The sequence below is a fragment of the Culex quinquefasciatus genome, chromosome 2 (genome assembly GCF_015732765.1).
Source record: "Culex quinquefasciatus strain JHB chromosome 2, VPISU_Cqui_1.0_pri_paternal, whole genome shotgun sequence".
NCBI classification, from domain to species: domain Eukaryota; kingdom Metazoa; phylum Arthropoda; class Insecta; order Diptera; family Culicidae; genus Culex; species Culex quinquefasciatus.
In genome coordinates, this window is record NC_051862.1 from 65779835 (window position 1) to 65802538 (window position 22704).

The window sequence follows — 22704 nt, forward strand, 5'->3', positions numbered from 1 at the left end:
AAATGATGATTTTGGGGGAAGCTAGCCGTCTCTTCCGGAATAAATGACTGAAACTGGGTTTTGCTGGCTGGCAAATTGGAAAATATTCTTCGCGCATCCTTTAAGTTATATAATCAGCGCAATGTTTTTAACGGGATGCCAAATTTTCATCATTTTTCGTTAAAACTCATGTGCGCATAATCATAAAGCAATTAAAACTGACCTTACGTCCTTTTTCTATGAGCGTAAGTACATTTTCGAAATTATCAGTACTTACGACCTTGCATCACCAAGGACGTATGTGACTTCTCCGTATGAAAAGCACATTCGACCTTTTATATGCGGGCGATATTTTTGTTTAAATTTATTTTTTTGGAAATTCTGCTCGAGTAGATCATTAGTAGTGCGTTAGAAGAGTGCAACCGTGCCAAAAACTCAATTTTGAACAACTGGCGCTTACGACCTTTTGAAAACTAACCCGAGGTTTGAACTATTTGAGCTGCAACGGAAGGTAGAATCAATATTACTAAAACCGTAAAAAAACCTAACACCACTCTAGCATGAACACGATATCCTACCTGTTGTATAATCAAGTTACAAATTTGCCTTAGCAATACTGCAACGAAACAAAATATAACTTACTTAATATCACCCCCTCTCAAAATCAACCTCCCTCCAAACTCTTACCAATTAATTTAGCAGAGTGACAGTAGTACATGGAGTTGGACCAGATGAGACAAACGACGTGCATTAACGGTTTGAGCAAAACTTTGCTCTCGGAAAATTCGGTGTCCTCCAGCTGCTGGAAGTGGCGCGTCAGCGGGTTCAGGTACAGTGTGATGTCCCGTGCTTCGGCCAGTGCTGGAAGAGAGAAAGATGGGGGAGGGGAGGAAGAGTTTGGGGGACAAAGTTAGGTTACAGACTCACGAAGAAGGTTTTCGACCGGCGTTGAAATTTTCCTATCGATAGAAGATGGTTTGCCTGAGTGGAGGTTCGTTTTGGACTTACCTTTGAAATCGATAGAAAATATGCTGACTAAATTGACATTACAGCCGTAAGTTTAATTTAAATCGTTACATAGTTTTTTTTCATCATTTTTTTTAATCAAGACTAGCATTTCAAAAGGGCGAATCATTAAAAAAAATGAAAATATTTTTTTCGAAAGGATCGGAAAATTTTACGAATGTTTCATATTTTAACATTGAAAATCGAACCATTAGTTGCTGAGATATAGATATTGGAAAATGGTGGGTTGTTTGGGTGAGACTAAGAAAACATCGATTTTCCTGTTTTTAAATCTTTGCACGGCAATATCTCAGCAACTTAGGGTCGTATCAACAAAGTTCAAAAAAGCAAAATATAGAGAATTTTCTCAGTTTTTTAAAAATATTTTTTTCAAGGGTAAGCAAACATGGGCACTAGGGCGACAATAAAAAAAATTACATCAGGGATACCATCTGATTCGATTCCTTAAAAAAATAAGTATCTGTGCAAATTTTGAGCCAAATCGGTAAAGGTTATGAAGTCGCTTTTTACCGTTGAAGTTTATATGGGGAAAATCGCAAAAATGTATGCAGAAAAACATCGTTTTTAATATTTTTCTGCCAGGTGGCGCAGGTCTCGCCCAAAATTTTCCAAGAGTGAGATTCTTGTAGGAAATTTAATTTCCTACAACTTTGTCGAAGGGTGCAAAACGATCCGAGTTGATCCTGATTTTTGATGATTTTTCTAGTAAAAATTATGTACTTCTTATATACCCCTTATATTCTTTCAAGTATATAAGCCAATTTCTTTTCATCGCATTGCTAATAATTCATCAGGATCAACTCGGATCTTCTTGCACCCTTCGACAAAGTAGCAAGAAATTAAATTTCCTTCAAGAATCTCACTCTTGGAAAATTTTGGGCGAGACCTGCGCCACCTGCTGCCAAAATCTTGAAGCGATGTTTTTCCCCATACATTTTAGCGATTTTCCCCATATAAACTTCAACGATAAAAAGCGACCCCTTAGCCTTAACCGATTTGACTCAAAATTGGCACAGTAACTTATTATTGCCTAAAGAATCGATCCTGGGGGTATCTCTTCAGATTTCCCAAAGTTTTAATTTTTTCTTGTCACCCTAATGGGCACAAATAAAAAAAAAAAAAAACTGCGACTATTTTCAAAAAAGGTACCTGAAAATGGCTATAAATCAAAAACGGTGCACATTATCAAAATTTCAATAAAGTACTTTTTGATTGCAAATTTGGTTTTACATCGAAAAATTAAGTTGAAAAATTTTTGCGACCAATATTTCTTTTTTTTTGAAAAAATCAGTATTGATTCAAAAAATCATAACTCGGTCAAAGATGTTTTGCTCATTCTGGAAATTTATGAAAACTTGGCTCTAAAACATATCAGAAAATAAATAATAATTAAATATAGTGTTTTTTTTTTTGCAAATCAAGTTTTAATGACAAAAAGTGAAATTAAAAATCATCAAACATTTTTTTACCGTGTATCATATTTTTTCAGTGTAGTCCTTATCCATACCTAAAACTTTGCCGAAGACACCAAATCGATCAAAAAATTCCTTCCAAAGGTACAGATTTTTGAATTTTCATGAACCAGTTTTGTATGGACAGCTGCCAAATTTGTATGGAAAATTGTATGGACAAAGTAATGATGCAAAATGGCTTCTTTGGGCATACCGAAGGCAGCAAAAAAGTTGCAACCTGATAAAAAAATACAAAAATTTAAATCAAACAAAAAATACTGATTTCGTAGAGAATTGCTCTGTTGTTCAAAATGATCGAGGAAATCTGATAAATAATCATGCCTCGATTTCGCAAGTTCTCATAAATTTTACTAATCATTATGATTAGGAAATAATACTCAACATTTTTACAAAACTATGTATTTTCGAAAAAATACTTAAAATTTCAGTTATTGTAATATTTAATCAATCTTAAATTCAAAATTTCAGTTATTGAATTAAATAGTTTGAAATTTTCAATAAATCGTTAGTAGTAATACAATTTTATGAAAACACTAAAGATTTTTACAAAACTACGTATATTTCGAAAATACGGGCTCCTCTGGGTGTTCTATGTTTTACCCGTTTAGTTAGTAAATTCAGTCTGAAAAGACGGTATGATGTCTATAAATTAAAAAATATGTGTTTTCATTAAATATAAAATATTTTTGCATGAAAAAATATTTGTCTCCCGCAGATTTTCATTTTTTTTTTAAACTTGCCAACATTTATCTTAGTTTTAGTCAAAATTTGTTTTTAAATAAAATTACACAAAACCTAATTAAAGTTTAATTGAAATTTGTAAACTAAATGATGAAATTATTAAATGTAAAATTATTGCACACTTTGTATTTAAAATAAACTTTTTTTTTCATAAAAAATTATGTTTGTTTTCAGTATGAGCATTTCCAGCTCAAATCAGGAATTTTTCTGGTACTTTTGTACCCGACCCTCTCCGATTTCAATGAAACTTTTTAGACATGTTATCCTAGGCCTATATAGGCCATTTTTGTGTATATGGATCCAGCTGCACTCGATAATGACATTTGAGAAGGGCGTAAGTGTTTTAAATATATTTGTATTTCGTAATTTAAATTTTGCTGTATCTCGAAGCCGTTGCATCGTATCAAAAAGTGATCAAAGACAAACTTGTAGGAAATTGGACGGGCTTACCGAAAAAAATACACTGAAAGAAAAATACACGCCATTTCTATGAGATTTCATGATTTTTAAGTTTAAAAGTGAAATTTTATGGTGATGTCACGATTTTTTTTCGTTCAAAATTTTTGAGGAAACAGCCTTAGATGTTACAAAAAGACCCACGAAAAAAGCAGGATGGTATGTCTCTCCTAAAAAAAAAACAAAAATCATTTACTAAACCTGTTTTTTTGAAAAGTGGTCTAAACGTCTAAATTTTCAAAAACCGATAGTGGGAATCGATTCCCCAGACAATTTTACATTAAAGTATTCATATTGACCATTGTCCTATGTCCAATCCTTGGGAAGATACAGCGATTTAAAAAATAAAAAAGGCTGAAAAAATGGTTTTTTTTGTGGTTTTTGGCAATTTCTATAAGACAGACTTGTTTTTTCAGTCTCGAAAATATTTTTACCGGAAAGCTCGTCCAATTTCCCATAAGTTTGCCTTGGACAGCATTTGAATTGGATGTATGGGCTTACAGATATAAGCATAATTACATTGCTTTTAACTAAAAATAGTATATTTTTTTCAGTGTGGTAGAATCCTGGATAGTAAATAAGCTTACGTAAATATTAGAACGAGTCAAACTGAAAAGCTGTCAAAGGCAAACTTATGGGAAATTGGACGAGCTTTCCGGTAAAAATATTTTCGAAACTGAAAAAAACAAGTCTGTCATATAAAAATTGCCAAAAACCACCAAAAAACCAATTTTTTCAACATTTTTATTTTTAAAATCGCTGTATCTTCCCAAGGATTGGACATAGGACAGTGGTCAATATGGAGACTTTTATGTAAAATTGTCTGGGAAATCGATTCCCACTATCGGTTTTTGAAAATTTTGACGTTTAGACCACTTTTCAAAAAAACAGGTTTAGTAAATGATTTTTGTTTTTTTTTTAGGAGAGACATACCATCCTGCATTTTTCGTGAGTCTTTTTGATACATCTAAGGTTATTTCCTCAAAAATTTTGAACGAAAAAAATCGTGACATCACCATAAAATTTCACTTTTAAACTTAAAAATCAAGAAATCTCATAGAAATGGCGTGTATTTTTCTTTCAGTGTATTTTTTTCGGAAAGCCCGTCCAATTTCCTACAAGTTTGTCTTTGACCACTTTTTGATACGATGCAACGGCTTCGAGATACAGCAATATTTAAATTACAAAATACAAAACTATTTAAATAACTTACGCCCTTCTCAAATGTCATTATCGAGTGCAACTGGCTCCATATACACAAAAACGGCTTATATAGGCCTAGGATAACATGTCTAAAAAGTTTCATTGAAATCGGAGAGGGTCGGGTACAAAAGTACCAGAAAAATTCCTGATTTGGGCTGGAATTGCTCGTATTCAAACATTTAATTTTTTAATTTTGTTTAGATTCTATTTTTTTTGGTGTTAAATGTATGCTTTTTGTATAAATATTTCACCAAATTTGTTTTTAAACTTATGAACATTTTGAAAAGAAATCAACAGATAAAACGTAACTTGTGAAGTGAGGCATATGATGTTTGAAAAAAAGTCTCCCACAAATTCGGAACGCGTACAAACTTGGAACAATTCTGTGTTATTTTGTTAAATTAAATCATAAGGATATTTTCTTTTACTATAGAAAGTGATTATTTGACTGATCCATGAATTCAAGCAAACAATCTGATTGGCCGATTGTTTACAAATTCTCATTGTGTCAATTTATTATACCGTAGCTAGTATGCTATCCTGTGACACGTCTGCTGTAAAAAGACAGGACGTATCACAATATAGCACACGGGCCATGATGTGTCTATGATTTTTGAACACTGGTGCAATTCTTAGCTGTTCTGAATTTGTGGGATGACTGTACATAATTTTACTATTTTGGCATGTAAATTAAAGCTTTTAGTCTCCTGATTTGAAACATTGCACTTGCTTATCCGACAAACTTTTTATCTTCCTCTGTAAAATCAAGTTAAAATTATAAAAATATTCATAAGTACTAATTGCACTTATTTCTTACACCCCGTTCCGGCGCAGTCCTGCAACTTCCGTACAACGCAAGAGCCTTTCCGAAACTCACCTGTAACTACGTTCTTGAAGAGTGTCTTAAAACAAGGGTAGTAAGCACTGTCGGTGAATTCAAGAATTAGTGCCATGCTGCGGATACGCTCGTGGCGCAGCTGTTCGTAGATATAGGTGAGATTTTTGAGACGGTTGTTCCAAAAGTTGATTTCTGAAGGTGGAAAAATGAATCAATTTGGGTTTGAAGTTTTTTTGGGGACTTAGTAGCAGAGAGAGGAGAGAGAGAGGCCGGCGAATACCCACCGACGGACGGTACCGGATTTTGGCCCCCGTTGAAGGCGTTCGAACTGGTCTCGAGCATAACGTCGTTCACCTGGGTGGCCCACTTGATAACAACGCCCTCGATCGCACTCTTGAGGTAGAGATTGATCGAGCATTCCGCGTTGACAACCAGCTCTTTGGCGGTTTGCACACATTTATCAACTCCGACGGGCATTGGTAGAACGGTCTGTCCACTAACTTGACCCTGGACTTGATAGACGGTACTCTTGAGGCTGTGAACCTGCTTTTGGACGTCTTGCGCGACCATTTCCGGCCATCCCTCGTGGTTGTCCGGATTGGACAGCAGCGGGACGAAGATCTCGTCGACGAGACAGGACAGCTGGTCGATCGTACGGGTGGCCAAATCTCCGACCACGAGGCAATCCTTGCAACCCTCGCGGGGTACCTCGATGGTGTTCTTCTTGACGAAATAAACTCCTGCAACGACAATCGACAATGAGTAGTGCTCTAGGAAATCCCCCTTCTGCGATAATTACCTTTGTTCTTGAGCGCCGCAATGGGAAAGCTCACGATGGGAATTAATTGTGCCGAGGGGGTAAGAATGATGATCAAAACCAGTGACGAGTGATTATCAAAGAACTCCTTCATAACTGCTTTGTGCTCCTCTCTGCAAACGCGACCAGAAGAGAAAGGATTCATTTCACCACAGATAATGACACCATTTCTTTAACAGTTCAAAGCGTTCCGCACTGTCTTACTCTTATAGCTACTCTACTTTAATACTTTGCCAGGCAATTCTCTGTGGTTTTGAAAAAAGGACGTGTTTAGCTAATGCTTTGAACATGTGGTTTTGCCATTCGATTCGATCTTTTAAAACTAAACAAATGTTTAAACAGTTCTATGATTTAAATTTAAAGACGGAAAAAGTGTAATTCCTTTCAAATTCGAAAAAAATTAAATGAATTACCAAGATTTATCATCGATTCTCATAAAAATAGGGTAGTATTAGGTTTCAAAAATCTTGGATCCAATATTTATAACGGTAACAATCAATGCTAATGAAGATTACGGATAAAATCGTTTTGGCAGAAAAATTCTGCCTTTACTATGCAATTTTTGTAAACATTTGTTCCGGTCAATCCAAATGCAAATCGAAAATATCTTTTTCTGATTAAGCAAAAAGTATGAAAGAAACTGAATAATGAACTGCATCTCTAATGGAGATGATCTCGTTAGTGTCTCCAAACCATTACCAAACTGAATCTTGATCAATTATTTGTCTTATGCAAATTGATTTAGCGTACTTTCCAGTACAGTATATAACCTGCAGTGTCTGAGCGCAAATTCAGAACAGGTAAAGTCATGGAGTTGATTGGTGTTCTTTCGAAGTTTGCTCTTATAATCGTTTTTTTGGCTCAATTATTATGCGATAAATGCCACTTCGGTTTTCATTGCCAAGTATACGTGTGAGATTGCGGTAACGGACTTAAAAGATTCAAAGTATGGAATTATTTTGGAACCAAAAGCTTTGAAATTGAAAGCACCCACTAAAGGGGTTTTTAATTGGAAGGACAAGGAACTGATCTACATCGGTTGCGGCAATGGTAAATATGAACGTTGAATGCATTTAAAAAATTTCAATTTTAATTAATAGCTATACAGACGATTCAATGCAGCAGCAAAATCAAGGCTCAAGACTTTGTTTGTAAAAAAAAAAACCACCGATTGTTAACTACATTAAAACCAAACAATCTTGCGTGCAAACGGGTTATCTATACAAAATCGGGTTTACGGTCAAATCCGATTTCATCCCGTATTATGATGTTTGCTACAACGATAAGGACTGTTCGGTGATCTACACGAGTCATCAGCTCTTGGGTGGTTCTTTCAACAAATACGGGAAAGTGCCTCGAGTAGAGAAGGAGTTTACTTCGTTTAGTTGCAAGATCAACTACCACGCTCTGTACACGCAGGAAAACCAGCGAAAAAATGCCAGAATTAGGTTGACCAAGGACAAATACCTCCAAAGGGGGCATCTTTTCCCAGACCGTGATGCTCCCGTTTACACGTGGAAACTGGCCACGTATTTGTACGGTAACTGTGCCCCAGAGTGGAGTGTAGGCTACCTTTTGGATATTTAAATTATGTTTGATATTCACAAATGTCTTCCATTTTAGACCATCAACTCTCGTGGTAACTGGTACAAGTTAGAGGAAATGGTTTCCGAGTTCGCAATTGACAAAACAAAAACGTTTGATATTTATGACGGAGTTTTGTACAACCCAGTCCAGAAAAACAAAATTTATTTGGATCAGGCTGGAGCCAAAATAGAAGTTCCTCAATGGTTTTGGAAAGTCGTCATAAACAGAAATAAAGGCGTTGTTCCTGGGTTAGCTGGAAGGAATTTCGAAGAGGAAATGATATTTTTCGTGTGCAATGACCCGTACAGTTCCCCAGCTGACACATTTTGTGTTCAAAACAAAAACAACAACAACCTGAATAATTGTGAAAATTACTCCTGGCACTTTGATGATGACGTAGTGAGAGGAAAGACTCACTGTTGCCTGCACAAAGATTTGAAAAGTGGCACGCTGCCGAAAGAGGTTATGGCGGCTTTTGGGTCTAACATGAACGGACTGTACTACTTGGATAAGAGACCGAGAAACGGATGATGGGGAAAGCATTTTGAGCAAAGAAAAAGACTTCTGTTTGAATGAAAAGCTAAATTACTCAAAAGCAGATTCGGTTACATTATTTCTATTAGGGAAAATATTTGTTACACTTCTTAAATCAATGGAAAGAGAAAAATGACTTTAATAAATAATAAATGATTCGGACCGCGTAATGATATATTTTTGTATAATTTATAAGAATAATTGTGAATTTTGACATAAATTTGCACCTTTATCAAACCTTTTTTTTTTCTAAATTGTTGCAAAAATCAGGTTAACAACATCATGAAGAAGATGGAGAAAAATCCCTTTTCCGAAAAAATACTTTTAAAGCACACGATGGCTGTACACGACAGGGCTGTGGAGTCGGAGTCGGAGTCGGAGCCGGAGTCGGTGGAGTCGGGTCTTTTTGGGGACCTGGAGTCGGAGTCGGAGTCGGAGTCGTCAAAACTCGAACAGCTGGAGTCGGAGTCGGAGCCGGAGTCGGCTAAATTTTAAGAGCTGGAGTCGGAGTCGGAGTCGGAGCCGAAGATTTCTGATAACCCGGAGTCGGAGTCGGAGCCGGAGTTATCTTAAATTCAACAAAAATATGTTTATTTTCATTGTTCAGTATTTCCTATAGAACAGCTTAATTTAAAAATATCTTATATTTTTAATTGATTTATCAGATGCCATTATGTTTTTGAAGCTTTTTATTGTGTTTAAAAAGCTCTAATTGTGTTATAATCACTAAATGATAACCTCTTACCCAAGTATGTAGTATCATAATTTAAAAATAACAAAAAAATATTGGTTATGTAGTCAGACATATCTAATTGATTCTTGAATGCTTCCTTTTGTCTATATTTATGTGCCCTCTCAATTCAAATTTGACCAAATTTCATCCAGTTATTTCTGAAAATTGTACACACACAGTCATCTTTTACCCCGATAGCATATGTCTTGGAAGTTTTAAGTTAAATTATTTTTTAGGAAAAAAATACGAGGTTCATAAAAAGATTAAAAATAGTAATTACTGTTTTTGGAAATCGAAAAAGAGTCACTGACAGTTTAACTTTTGTAACAAATAATCAACGATAATAACAATCTCTTACTTGGAATTCAACATGCGCATTTTGTTTATAACTGAGTACAAGAAAATCAAAGCGTTGCATTTAAAATAATTGAAACGAACAGAAAATATCAAAAGAAGTTGCAACAAATTTTGAAATAATCATTGATTGTTGATGTTGATGTTGATTTAAGGTAAACTATTTTGATATCGTTGCAAATTATCGTTGAACAAATCTCAAGAATTCAGTACAAAAATGAACTAATAAAAAATGTATAGAACAAAACATAGGATTTTAATTTATTTTTCAAATATTACAAAAAAAAAACAATATTTAAATTTGAGTGCTAAAAATAAGAAATATTCAAATTGTTTGATTTTTGTTAAATCAAAATATTTTCAACTGGTACGAATTTTCTCATACTGTATGTCCCACGCCAATATGACGGAAGGTGATAATCATTGCATTTCAATGTACCTTAAAAAAATGAAATATTTGTGACCTAGAAAATATTTTACTTGTGGATATTTGTTTTTTTTTTATTTTATTTTAAGATTTTTCATATATTTTGATGGAGGCGCAAGATCATTCATAAAGCTTCGTTTTAGGTTTCAAGAAGTATCGTGAACCTCCTTTTTAAAGTATATAAAAATTTAAAATTAAAATAAATTAAAAATTTCAAGGGTAAAATATTTTCCATGTCACAGATATTTGAAAAGGACATTTTAAGCGTCCTTTCCACGAAGAAATTGTTTAGATACATTGATTTGCAATAATAATCTCCTTCAGCCATGGCGTGATGTCCATGTACGTCTTAAAAAAATAAAAATTAAATGTTTCGTTTAAAATTGAGCAGTTCTCTAGGATTTCGGTCATTCGATTTTTTGTATTTTTAATCCGACTGAAACTTTTTGGTGCCTTCGGTATGCCAAAGAAGCCATTTTGCATCATTAGTTTGTCCATATAATTTTCCATACAAATTTGGCAGCTGTCCATACAAAAATGATATGTGAAAATTCAAAATCTGTATCTTTTGAAGGAATTTTTGATCGATTTGGTGTCTTCGGCAAAGTTGTAGGTATGGATATGGACTACACTGGAAAAAAATAATACACGGTAAAAAAAAATTGGTGATTTTTTTATTTAACTTTTTATCACTAAAACTTGATTTACAAAAAAACACTATTTTTAATTTTTTTTATTTTTTGATATGTTTTAGAGAACATAATATGCCAACTTTTCAGAAATTTCCAGGTTGTGCAAAAAATTATTGACCGAGTTATGAATTTTTTAATCAATACTGATTTTTTCAAAAAATCGAAATTTGGTCGTAAAAATTTTTCAACTTCATTTTTCGATGTAAAATGAAATTTGCAATCAAAAAGTACTTTAGTGAAATTTCGATAAAGTGCACCGTTTTCAAGTTATAGCCATATTTAAGTGACTTTTTTGAAAACAGTCGCAGTTTTTCAATTTTTAAAATTAGTGCACATGTTTGCCCAGTTTTGAAAAAAATATTTTTGAAAAGCTGAGAAAATTCTCTATATTTTGCTTCTTCGGACTTTGTTGATACGACCTTTAGTTGCTGAGATATTGCAATGCAAAGGTTTAAAAACAGGAAAATTGATGTTTTCTAAGTCTCACTCAAACAACCCACCATTTTCTATCGTCAATATCTCAGCAACTAATGGTCCGATTTTCAATGTTAAAATATGAAACATTTGTGAAATTTTCCGAAAAAAATATTTTCAAAATTTTCAAATCAAGACTAACATTTCAAAATGGCCAAATATTCAATATTACGCCCTTTTAAAATGTTTGTCTTGATTTGAAAATTTTGAAAATATTTTTTTCAAAAAGATCGAAAAATTTCACAAATGTTTCATATATTAACATTGAAAATCAGACCATTAGTTGCTGAGATATTGACGATAGAAAATGGTGGGTTGTTTGAGTGAGACTTAGAAAACATCAATTTTCCTGTTTTTAAACCTTTGCATTGCAATATCTCAGCAACTAAAGGTCGTATCAACAAAGTCCGAAGAAGCAAAATATAGAGAATTTTCTCAGCTTTTCAAAAATATTTTTTTCAAAACTGGGCAAACATGTGCACTAATTTTAAAAAATGAAAAACTGCGACTATTTTCAAAAAAGTCACTTAAATATGGCTATAACTTGAAAACGGTGCACTTTATCGAAATTTCACTAAAGTACTTTTGATTGCAAATTTCATTTTACATCGAAAATGAAGTTGAAAATTTTACGACCAAAATTTCGATTTTTGAAAAATCAGTATTGATTAAAAAATCATAACTCGGTCAATGATTTTTGCACAACCTGGAAATTTCTGAAAAGTTGGCATTTTATGTCCTCTAAAACATATCAAAAAATAAAAAAATAAAAATAGTGTTTTTTGTAAATCAAGTTTTAGTGATAAAAGTTAAATAAAAAATCACCAAATTTTTTTACCGTGTATTATTTTTCCAGTGTAGTCCATATCCATACCTACAACTTTGCCGAAGACACCAAATCGATCAAAAATTCCTTCAAAAGATACAGATTTTGAATTTTCACATATCATTTTGTATGGACAGCTGCCAAATTTGTATGGAAAATTATATGGACAAACTAATGATGCAAATGGCTTCTTTGGGCATACCGAAGGCACCAAAAAGTTTCAGTCGGATTAAAAAATACAAAAATTAAAATTGAAGAAAAAAGACCGATTTCGTAGAGAATTGCTCAATTGTCATTTAAAAAACAAGGTGCCTGCCACTGTGCTTATGTCAGCCTGAAAGTGAGCAAATTGAATTTTATTGTTCAATAGATCATTAAGGCCAGGTTTCTTTTAGTTATTCATTCAAAAATAACAATTTAATATTTAAATGTCGACGCTGTCGTGCTATCATGTCGCACCCGCCATTTCATTCCGAGAAAAACGCGTTTTAGTGTTTGACCTTGAATAAACAAAAACGAGAGCACGCAATGTAAACAATGATTATCACGTTTTGTTTGGTTGACCATTCAGTACGTTGCCCCGAAGTTTGGTTGAAATTGGTTGCTGGAGTCCCGAGTTATAATTACAAATGTTTACGTTAGTCTTACTTGTACGTGCGTCAAACGTATCCTGACCTGCAATCCCTTTGGCCAATTGTCGCACTTACATCAATTTTCAGGGAGTGACAAGATAGCACGACAAGATTGAAACTTCTTTCGTATGAAAAGTGACAAAAATCCGCGGAGCTTTTTTGGTTTTTATTGAATATCTCAGGATTGAAATCGAATTTTGGGGATCTGTGAAGGTCAAAAGGTGAGGCATTGTGAGCTGCACAAAATGGCGTTCTTAACTCAATTTGGCCCAAAATGCACGTACGACAAGTTAGCACGACGGCGACGATGTATTAGCTTTGAAAAATATATTTTGAAATTTGAGGTTAAGCAAATAAATCCAAATTTACTGACTAAACTGTTCTTCTCAAAATGCCTCTTAAATTGAAGATATTTTTTGATTTCTGTTTCCATAACGTATAAAATTTGTAACCTAGAAACTTTACTTTTACTTAACTTATTTTTCTTGAGAAAAACATGACGCTTAGAGAGTATTTAAATAATCCTATTTATCAATGTTTTAAAAATAATTAACTAATAATAGTTAACTAACTTTTGAAACATTTAAAAATATGTGGAGTCGGAGTCGGAGCCAACCATTTGTTGAAAGCTGGAGTCGGAGTCGGAGTCGGAGTCGGCTAGAGTTGGTAGACCGGAGTCGGAGTCGGAGCCAACCATTTGTTGAAAGCCGGAGCCGGAGTCGGAGTCGGAGTCGGAGTCGTTTGAAATATGACCCGACTCCGCAGCCCTGAGTACACGAAAACTGGTTTGAAGAATGGTCCAAATAATCACATTTTCAAAAAAATCTAATAAAAATTCTAATGGCTCGTGGAGAAATTATGCTTACCCCTTATGTATTGTTTATGTATCATTTTTTAACTTTGTAGAAAATTGATACACTCTAAAAAGTTACACTCTAAAAAGTTAGTTACAAAAAACACGATTTTTTTTAAGTTTGTTTTTGTTCTAAATGAACAAAATTACCTCACTGGCACATCCGAAAATTACTTGAAATTTCCCATAAAATTACAAGTCTCACGACAGTTGACTAACAAGAAATGGCATTGATTTAAAAACTATGTCTAAAGCTTGTTTTGATAAAAAATACATTTTTTCGGAATTTTTAGTACAAAGTAAGGCCGTTGCAAATAATTTTCAAAGTTTATGTCGCCCCCGCCCCCCTTCAAAATTGGTCTGAAATATTAGGGGGCAAAAACTTTTTGTTTCGGTCAAAATCAAATTCAATGGACTGTATTTTTACAAACTAATTTTTATTCGATTCAAAACGCGTCCGCGTTGCGCGAGTGTCAGTTCGTTCTTGTCCTTTTCGCCTTCCCTTCGTCGATCTAGTTCCGCTGCGATGCGGCAAGAAAAATTCAAGCAAGTCCCGTCACTACTCGCGGGGTAGCCACACCGTAACAAATCTTAAATCTAGTTTTCACCCAACACATTTTTTTCCAAAAAACTTCAATATGTCCATGAAAATAGAAGTCTACTCAACTGAAAACAATCTAAAATGCATTTTTCTGCATGGATATTTTGCATGTTTGGGCGTGTTTAAACATGTTTTGAATTTTCATGAAATTCCAATGTAAAGCACCACACACATTCTATTTTTCGCAAAAAATAAAATTTTCGTCAATACTAACATATTTTGGAAACTAATGACGGTAATACAACTGGACAGGTGTATAATGCATTTCAAAACACTTTTTTTCATTAAAATGTTGAAACCATGGCTCGTAATTTCAATTTTTATCCTTTTTTAAATTTTTTTGCTCCCCCCTCCCCCTCGACTTTGGTCAGAGTTGAGGGACATAAACTTCAAAAAATATTTGCAACGGCCTAAAAAACTGTGTAAATTTTGAAAATGTAATTTTGGAAGGTTGAATATTACCTCTTTTATGATGTAATTTTACCTCAATTTAGACTGAAAATGTTACATTACACCAGAAAAGTGGTAAAATTACACATTTTCAGAGGAGCAGTTCTCTACAAAATCGGTCTTTTTTCTTTAATTTTAATTTTTGTATTTTTTAATCCGGCTGAAACTTTTTTGGTGCCTTCGGTACGTATGCCCAAAGAAGCCATTTTGCATCATTAGTTCGGTCATATAATTTTCCATACAAATTTGACAGCTGTCCATACAAAAATGATATGTGAAAATTCAAAAATCTGTATCTTTTGAAGGAACATGGGCACTAATTTAAAAAAATTAAAAACTTCTACTATTTTCAAAAAAGTTACCTAAAAATGGTTATAACTTGAAAACGGTGCACTTTATCAAAAATTCACTAAAGTATTTTTTGATTGCAAATTCGATTTTACATCGAAAAATGAAATTGAAAAATTTTTGCGACCAATATTTCAATTTTTTGAAAAAATCTGTATTGATTCAAAAAATCATAACTCAGTCAAAGATTTTTTGCCCATTCTGGAAATTTCTGAAAAGTTGGCATTAATGTCCTTTAATACACATAAAAAAATAAAAAAATTAAAAATAGTGTTTTTCTGCAAATCAAGTTTTAGTGACAAAAAGTGAAATTAAAAATCACCAATTTTTTATTTACCGTGTTTTTTTCAGTGTAGTCCATATCCATATCTACAACTTTGCCGAAGACACCAACTCGATCAAAAAATTTCTTCAAAAGATACTGATTTTTGAATTTTCACATATCATTTTTGTATGGACAGCTGCCAAATTTGTATGGAAAATTATATAAACGAACTAATGATGCAGAATGGCTTCTTTGGCCATACCGAAGGCACCAAAAAAGTTTCAGCTGGATTAAAAAATACAAAAAAAATCGAATGACCGAAATCTCAGAGAATTACTCAGAGGTAAAATTACATATTTGTTCAGACAATAAAAGATGTACTGTTACCATGTAATATTATATAATATGTAATATTACCATGATTTTTACTGTGTGTGGTCTTACCGTAATCAGGAACCAAAATTATCTTCCAGAGCAAAGTTTTACGGAAATCAAAAAATGGGTCGGGAAGACTGCTGTGTGAGTTGGCGGATAATGACTCATTTCATTTGTTAAAAAAATGTCTCTTAATTTTTTAAGTTTTTGTGAATTTTGCCATATGCAAATACGGGCTATTTGTTAATTTTTTAAACTATTAATTCACCCAAAATGTCTAAAAGCACAAGTACTGTTATCTGTTATGATAAATAGCTATTCGTGTTTTGACCTGAAGCACTATTTGAAATTCATAAAAAATAATGCAGAGATTCGATGTTTATTATGCTCCATTTTGACAGAAATTTGAAAATGACGTTGTCATGATTTTTTTTTTGCAAAACAACATGTTTCGAAAAATTATATTGCTTTGCACATTTAGTTTTCGAATGAATAATGTATGGCCTACTAGTAATGAACAATAAATAAATATTTATTTAGAGTTTTTTTGTCTCGACATTTTTGCGTAGTCTAACATTAGAAAGTATGGAAATGTGTGTGCTAGTAAAAATCAAGGAAATCGTTTTTTTCAGATTCCCCAGAGAATTGCTCTACTACTTCAACAAGAAATGTAGGAAAGATTTTCGCGAGAGAGGGCTCCTTACAGCGTGACTAAACGGTGCCATTTTTCCGGCTTCAGCTTGAGCGTTTTCTGCACAAACGACCCGAGAAACTCGAACCGGGGATCCGAGTTGCTGCTTCCACTGGCTCCCTCCATGGTGCTGCTGCTGCTGGTGAGGGTGTCTTAGAGCTAGGACAACTACCACGACGACGGTGCGAAAATCTGGTGGCTAATTTATTAGCTGCTATTAACCTGCTTGGTGGTGTGTTTTTGTACTGCGGAATTAAAGGGAGAGAAGCAATAAAACACGGATCTATTAGTCATCGGGGCGCATTCATCTTTGATTTGTTTTAGGAAAATTCTTGCGAAGAAAAAGCATGTTCTAAAAACGCGTAATGACTTCTAAATATCACAATGGTTATGGTCTGGTTATGGTTTCTTCTTAATTTAGTCATATTTATTATTTTAGTTAACTTGTTGTACATCGTGAAATTGTAATGAACGAGTTAAAATTGATTCAAGTTTGCTGAAAAATCACGTTCTTGGAAAAAAACCTCTCGAAAAATCAACCTTTTGAAATATTATTTGTAATTGCTTGAAACATTGTAGCATGTCAATACGATTAAGCATACAAAAGTTTTTGTCAATAAAACTTCCTTTTATACCGTGAAAACTCGGTCTGTTTTCACACGCAACTCATCAAACAACCTCCAAACATACTGTACGCCTGGTTTGAATTCATACCAAGCAAATGTTTGGCAGGGAAAGTATATCAATTACACACATCCGATTGTTACTCAAACAGAAACATCCGCTCATTCGTTTTTCACCCCCGCAAATTAATGGCTCCAACAGGTGGCTGTTTGGTGCGGCTTTTCACCATTTGGGGGACGTTGGATGGCGAACAACGACTGGTAGGTGTGTGTGGGAAAAGGGCTATAATCACGGTCATTGATGTGATGGTGTAGAAGGGAAAACCCCCGTTCGATTTCCATATTGAATGAATGAACGAACGAATCGAGCTGCCAAAAATGGGGGTTGGGTATTGGGTATAGTAGCAGTTTCGGTTCACTGATTAATGATGACAGTAATTGGGCGGGACCAGTTTGGTTACCCTTTCGATCAACATTAGCGTCAATTGGCACGAAAAAAAGGTGTTTCGATTGTTGTGAACAAATGTAGCATGTTTTAGCTTGCGATTTGTTTTCATAAACTCTCAATAGAGATAAAATATATTATATATGATATTTCAGCACTTTTTTTATCAAGCTCAAATTTTGTGAAGCCATCTGAACCAGTAAGAATTCTGTTTTTCATCCAAATCGGTGTATAAAGGAGCTTGCGAATCATGGATCGGTTCGGATGCCGACGGATTTTCCGACGACGTGATTCCGGGTTGGTACGAAATTTCAACCAAAAAACAATTCCATCGATCCAAAGGCCCCCAATACGATGTTATATCCACTCCAAAATGTTTAACAGAATCTCAAAAAAGTGTCCACGTCCAAGTGTTGTGAATGGCCCCTATGGAATCATACTGACCGTGGTAGAGAGGTGTTCAAAGTATGTTTCCATAATATTTCGAAAAGTTTATAAAGTTAGTTGAATCGTCTGCTGGGTGCTATCTTGTGACATAGACCATTTTGGTCGAAAATGAGTTAATGACGACGTTTTGCTATACTTAACAAACACTACAAGATGCTTTATCCCGATTTTGGGAACTCGCTTTCGTTTCCCGGATATCGCAATACACACTTGTGACATAGACCAATTTATCATTAAAATGATCGTGCATACTTGTGACACGTCATACAAGTTTTTGGAAAATGTGGAAATTGTTTCTTGTTTTTTACAATTTTATGTTGATACACACTTTCTAAAGGCAATGCAATCTTTTGTTTTTGAAAATATACTGATTAAGTCGGTTAAACTATTGATTTAAGCCTATTTTATTTTGTATGGGAATTCTGTGCACCATTGTGACACGTTGTACAATTTATCTACTATCAAAACACACTTGTGACACGTGCTTTTCAGATTTTTGTTTACATAATGTACTGTATCTTTTGGCTGGTGTAAACACATTAGTTGAAACTTGGAGGGTTTGTTAAGCGATAGTATACGAACCGAATGCTTCAAATAGTTTGGCTCTATCATTCATAGTTTTGAAAATATTTATCATCAAACATTAAAAATCGATTTTCTCGAATAGTCTTTGTCACAATATAGCACACAACAGACAAAGTATCAGTAATTAAGAAATTGATGATTAATATATTTATTTTAATATTATCAAAGTGTACACGACACTCCATGAAAATGTATTTAAAACGGAATGCATTTTCGGATTCTTTTCCACTATAGGAGAAGATGAAATTAGGTTGTGAATTATCAATTTTATCGTTTTTGAAACACAATTCGAAGAAATTTCCAAATTTATAGGCATTTCCAGTAGAACAATTTCACATAAAATGTGAAAAGTTTTGACTCGTGCTTCTAATTCAGTTTAAAAATACAATATGAATTGATATTTTTTTTAAATAAATCTAGTTTTAAAATAAACATTTGAACACTTTAAAAATAACATTTGAACACTTTATATTTGATTTAAACAAAAAAATAAATAAATAAAAAACAATGACTATCAAAGTCAACCCGGAATTCAAAATAAGAATTTTTTACTATGTTTTAACCTGTTTTAACACATTATTGAAAAACTATTTTCCAAAAATAGTGCTTACCAGTTGGAAAATATTCCAAAAATAAATTGAATTGCTTTTCTTATGGTTTGCTTTTCGAAAAAATGTGTGCCTTGCATTCATGAAAACCTCTCGTAAAACCCACAATTTTAATATTTTTTATTTGAATCTGTGGGCAGAGATGGAAATTCTTTTATGGATTCACAAATTAGTGGTCAAAACAATTTTTAAGAGGTATTTTTTCAACTATTGTACAGATAACACTTTCAAATTCAAAGAATTCAATTTCAAACCTTAAGCTTGCGCCATCAACAGCTTGTACCCAAATTTTGAAACATTTTCAAAATTTATTTACACGGTTATAGTAGAGCAATTCCAGCCCAAAACAGGAATTTTTTAGGTACTTTTTTCTCGACCCTCTCCGATTTCAATGAAACTTTGTAGACATGTTATCCTAGGCATATATAAGCCATTTTTGTGTATATGAAGCCAGTTACACTCGATAATGACATTTGAGAAGGGCGTAAGTGTTTTAAATATTTTTGTATTTCGTAATTTAAATATTGCTGTATCTCGAAGCCGTGGCATCGTTTCAAAAAGTGGTCAAAGACAAACTTGTAGGAAATTTGACGGGCTTTCCGAAAAAAAATACACTGAAAGAAAAAAAAAACACTCCACTTGTATGAGATTTTTTGATTTTTAAGTTTAAAAGTCAAATTTGAAGGTGAGACCACGATTTTTTTTCGCTCAAAATTTTTGTGAAAATAGCCTAAGATGTTACAAAAAGACTCACGACAAATGCAGGATGGAGCAACTCACCTAAAAAAATACAAAAATCATTAACTGAAACTGTTTTTTTGAAAAGTGCTCTAAACGTCAAAATTTTCAAACACCGAATAAGGGAATCGATTCTCCAGACAGGTTACATAAAAGTCTCCATATTGACCATTGTCCTAAGTCCAATCCTTGTGAAGTTACAGCGGTTTTAAAAATAAAAATGTTGAAAAAGTAGGTTTTTTGATGGTTTTTTGGCGATTTCTGTATGACAGACTTGATTTTTCAGTCTCGAAAATATTTTTACCGGAAAGCTCGTCCAATTTCCCATAAGTTTGCCTTTGATCACATTTCAATTGGATGTATGGGCTTACAGATATAAGCTAATTAAATTGCTCATAACTGAAAACATAATATTTTTCCAGTGTAGTATAGTAACCTGGATGGTAACAAAAACCATCAACAAAACTATTTTTTCAACATTTTTATTTTTAAAACCGCTGTAATTTCACAACGATTGGACTTAGAACAATGGTCAATATGGAGACTTTTATGTAAAATTGTCTGGAGAATCGATTCCCGTATTCGGTTTTTGAAAATTTTGACGTTTGAGCACTTTTCAAAAAAAAAGTTTCAGTACATGATTTTTGTATTTTTTTAGGTGAGTTGCTCCATCCTGCATTTTTCGTGAGTCTTTTTGTAACATCTTAGACTATTTTCACAAAAATTTTGAGCGATAAAAAATCGTGGGCTCACCTTCAAATTTGACTTTTAAACTTAAAAATCAAGGAAAGCCCGTCAAATTTCCTACAAGTTTGTCTTTGACCACTTTTTGATACGATGCAACGGCTTCGAGATACAGCAATATTTTAAATTACGAAATACAAAAATATTTAAAACACTTACGCCCTTCTCAAATGTCATTATCGAGTGTAACTGGCTCCATATACATAAAAATGGCTTATATAAGCCTAGGATAACATGTCCACAAAGTTTCATTGAAATCGGAGAGGGTCGGGTACAACCGATTCCCTATTTGACATGGAATTGCTCAGTAACAAAAATGACTTTTTGGCGGGCATTCAGGGGTTTGTTCCAGTGGGCATACTGAGCCCAAATCCCAAATATGAGCTTGATTGGACGTAACAGGAGCTGGCACTCCACCTTTCAATTTTAAATGGGATTCAGCCCGTAAAAAATATTTTTTTCAAAAATGTCCCTTTTTGAGGCATTTTGGTCACCAAAGCGTTTATTTTCAACATTATTGGCGTGTAGGCCAGATCCTTGCGCATCTTTTGGTATATATAACGTTGAAGTTTGAAGCACCCTGGAGCTCGGTACAGACCTTCAAAGTTTGGCTTTTTTTTTTTCGAAAAATCGTCCCCGGTAAAAAAGATATGCGTCGCAACTCGCGACGCCCGAGACGCCATTTGATTTTGCTGGGACCAATTTTTCGAAAAAAATGCTAAACTTTGAAGGTCTGGTCCGAGCTTTATCCGTTTCGTATTTTCTCGCCATGTCAATCCTCCGGACACCTAGCTTTAATCTAAACAATTTGATTTGAAATTAGTTCTGCATTTTTCCGTGTTTATGTAAAAGTATTCCAGCTAGATTTTTTTTTTATCCGTTTCGTATTTTTATTTGCATTGTGAAGCAAATCATATCAATAAACCGTTCCAGTTACAGCTCCTCCATAAAGAAAGCAAACACAGCACTCGGCGAGCCGTTTAATCGGAACAAACAAAGTCCTGCCAGAGCCCGACATCGAAAACTTTGGCTCGCGCCAACATCATGCAACATCTGCCTGCAAACAAACATTGCCAATTTATGTTGGGTTCGCGTGCGCAACCGACTGACTCGTGGCACGCAAACTGATATCGGCCCCCAAAAAGTTGGTCGAGTTTGTCAATCAAGCTTTATAAAAATAAATAAATCGATTCGATCCCCAGCCGAGCGATGTTTTGAAGGTTGACTCTTTTTGCGACTTAGGTTTGGACGGCCGCCATCTTGGAAAATTGAAAATTTTGTGAAAATTTCGGATTTTTCGATGTTTTTGTGATATTTTACAATGTTTTCGGGTGTTTTTGTGTAATAATCCAATTTCTCGAGATGATGAGTGATAATCCAGAGGTGTGGGTAATCCAGTTTGAGGGTAATCCAAGGTATAATCCAATTTGTCGACATAATCCAGGGTTTTCGACAAAAGTGATATTTTCTTGTGGGTTTGTTAATCATTCTTCGTCATTTAACTGATTCTAAAGTTTTCCGTTACAATTTCCCGCTTTTTCAACGTTTTTCAGACTATTGCGCATTAAGGTGGTTACGTAACCCACATGAAATACCTAAGAAATACGGTTTTCAACAAGATTAACGATACTTTGGTAACACTTTGCATTGTTCTACGCTATATCACAATAGTTTTATCACTTTTAAGTAACTTCAGAAGATTTTTCCTGCTTTTCAAAGCCCGCGACCGAACCCGGCACGGGTCTGTTCCGATTAAAATCTGTCCGAAGACTGTTCGCCAAACTTGCACGAAGTGACATCGCAGGGGCTTTCGCGTGCGGGACTTTATTTATGAACATTATTTTTCATAAATAAAAGCTCCGGTATCTATGGCAGTGATATAGTTCCGTTTCGTTCTGTCCCATGGATTCGCGTTCGGAAAGACTTTAGCGTTACCAGATGTCGAGCGAGGGGAAACGTACAATTTTGCACGTGGAAATTTAACGAGGTTTGTTCCTTGTGAACAAAACCCTGTTCCAGTTAAGCACTAATCTTTGATTTTCAATAAAGTTACAATTAAACAAAAAAAAAAGGGTTCCAAGTTGAATTTGAAAAATGTTTTATATAATATCTCACTTCGTCGTGATCGTGCTATCTTGTC

The 22704-nt window shown here is 34.1% G+C and overlaps 1 protein-coding gene across 2 annotated transcripts in view; it reads right to left on the reverse strand.

The window, feature by feature from the left end:
• Window positions 1-22325, reverse strand: part of LOC6043526 (dynein beta chain, ciliary) — a 43827-nt gene extending 21502 nt beyond the window's left edge. Inside the window, exons 1-7 of one of the 2 annotated variants that reach the window (XM_038257868.1) lie at window positions 22160-22325; window positions 16388-16619; window positions 6515-6645; window positions 6000-6455; window positions 5755-5907; window positions 667-840; window positions 558-595 (exon numbers count right to left, since the gene is read on the reverse strand). In XM_038257868.1, the coding sequence (XP_038113796.1) occupies window positions 558-595; window positions 667-840; window positions 5755-5907; window positions 6000-6455; window positions 6515-6645; window positions 16388-16500 (1065 nt within the window). In that variant the 5' untranslated portion in view covers window positions 16501-16619; window positions 22160-22325. Of the gene's footprint in view, window positions 1-557; window positions 596-666; window positions 841-5754; window positions 5908-5999; window positions 6456-6514; window positions 6646-16387; window positions 16620-22159 lie in introns of those variants that run through there. The other variant, XM_038257869.1, reaches the window with a different exon arrangement.
• Between the last annotated feature and the right edge of the window lie 379 nt (window positions 22326-22704).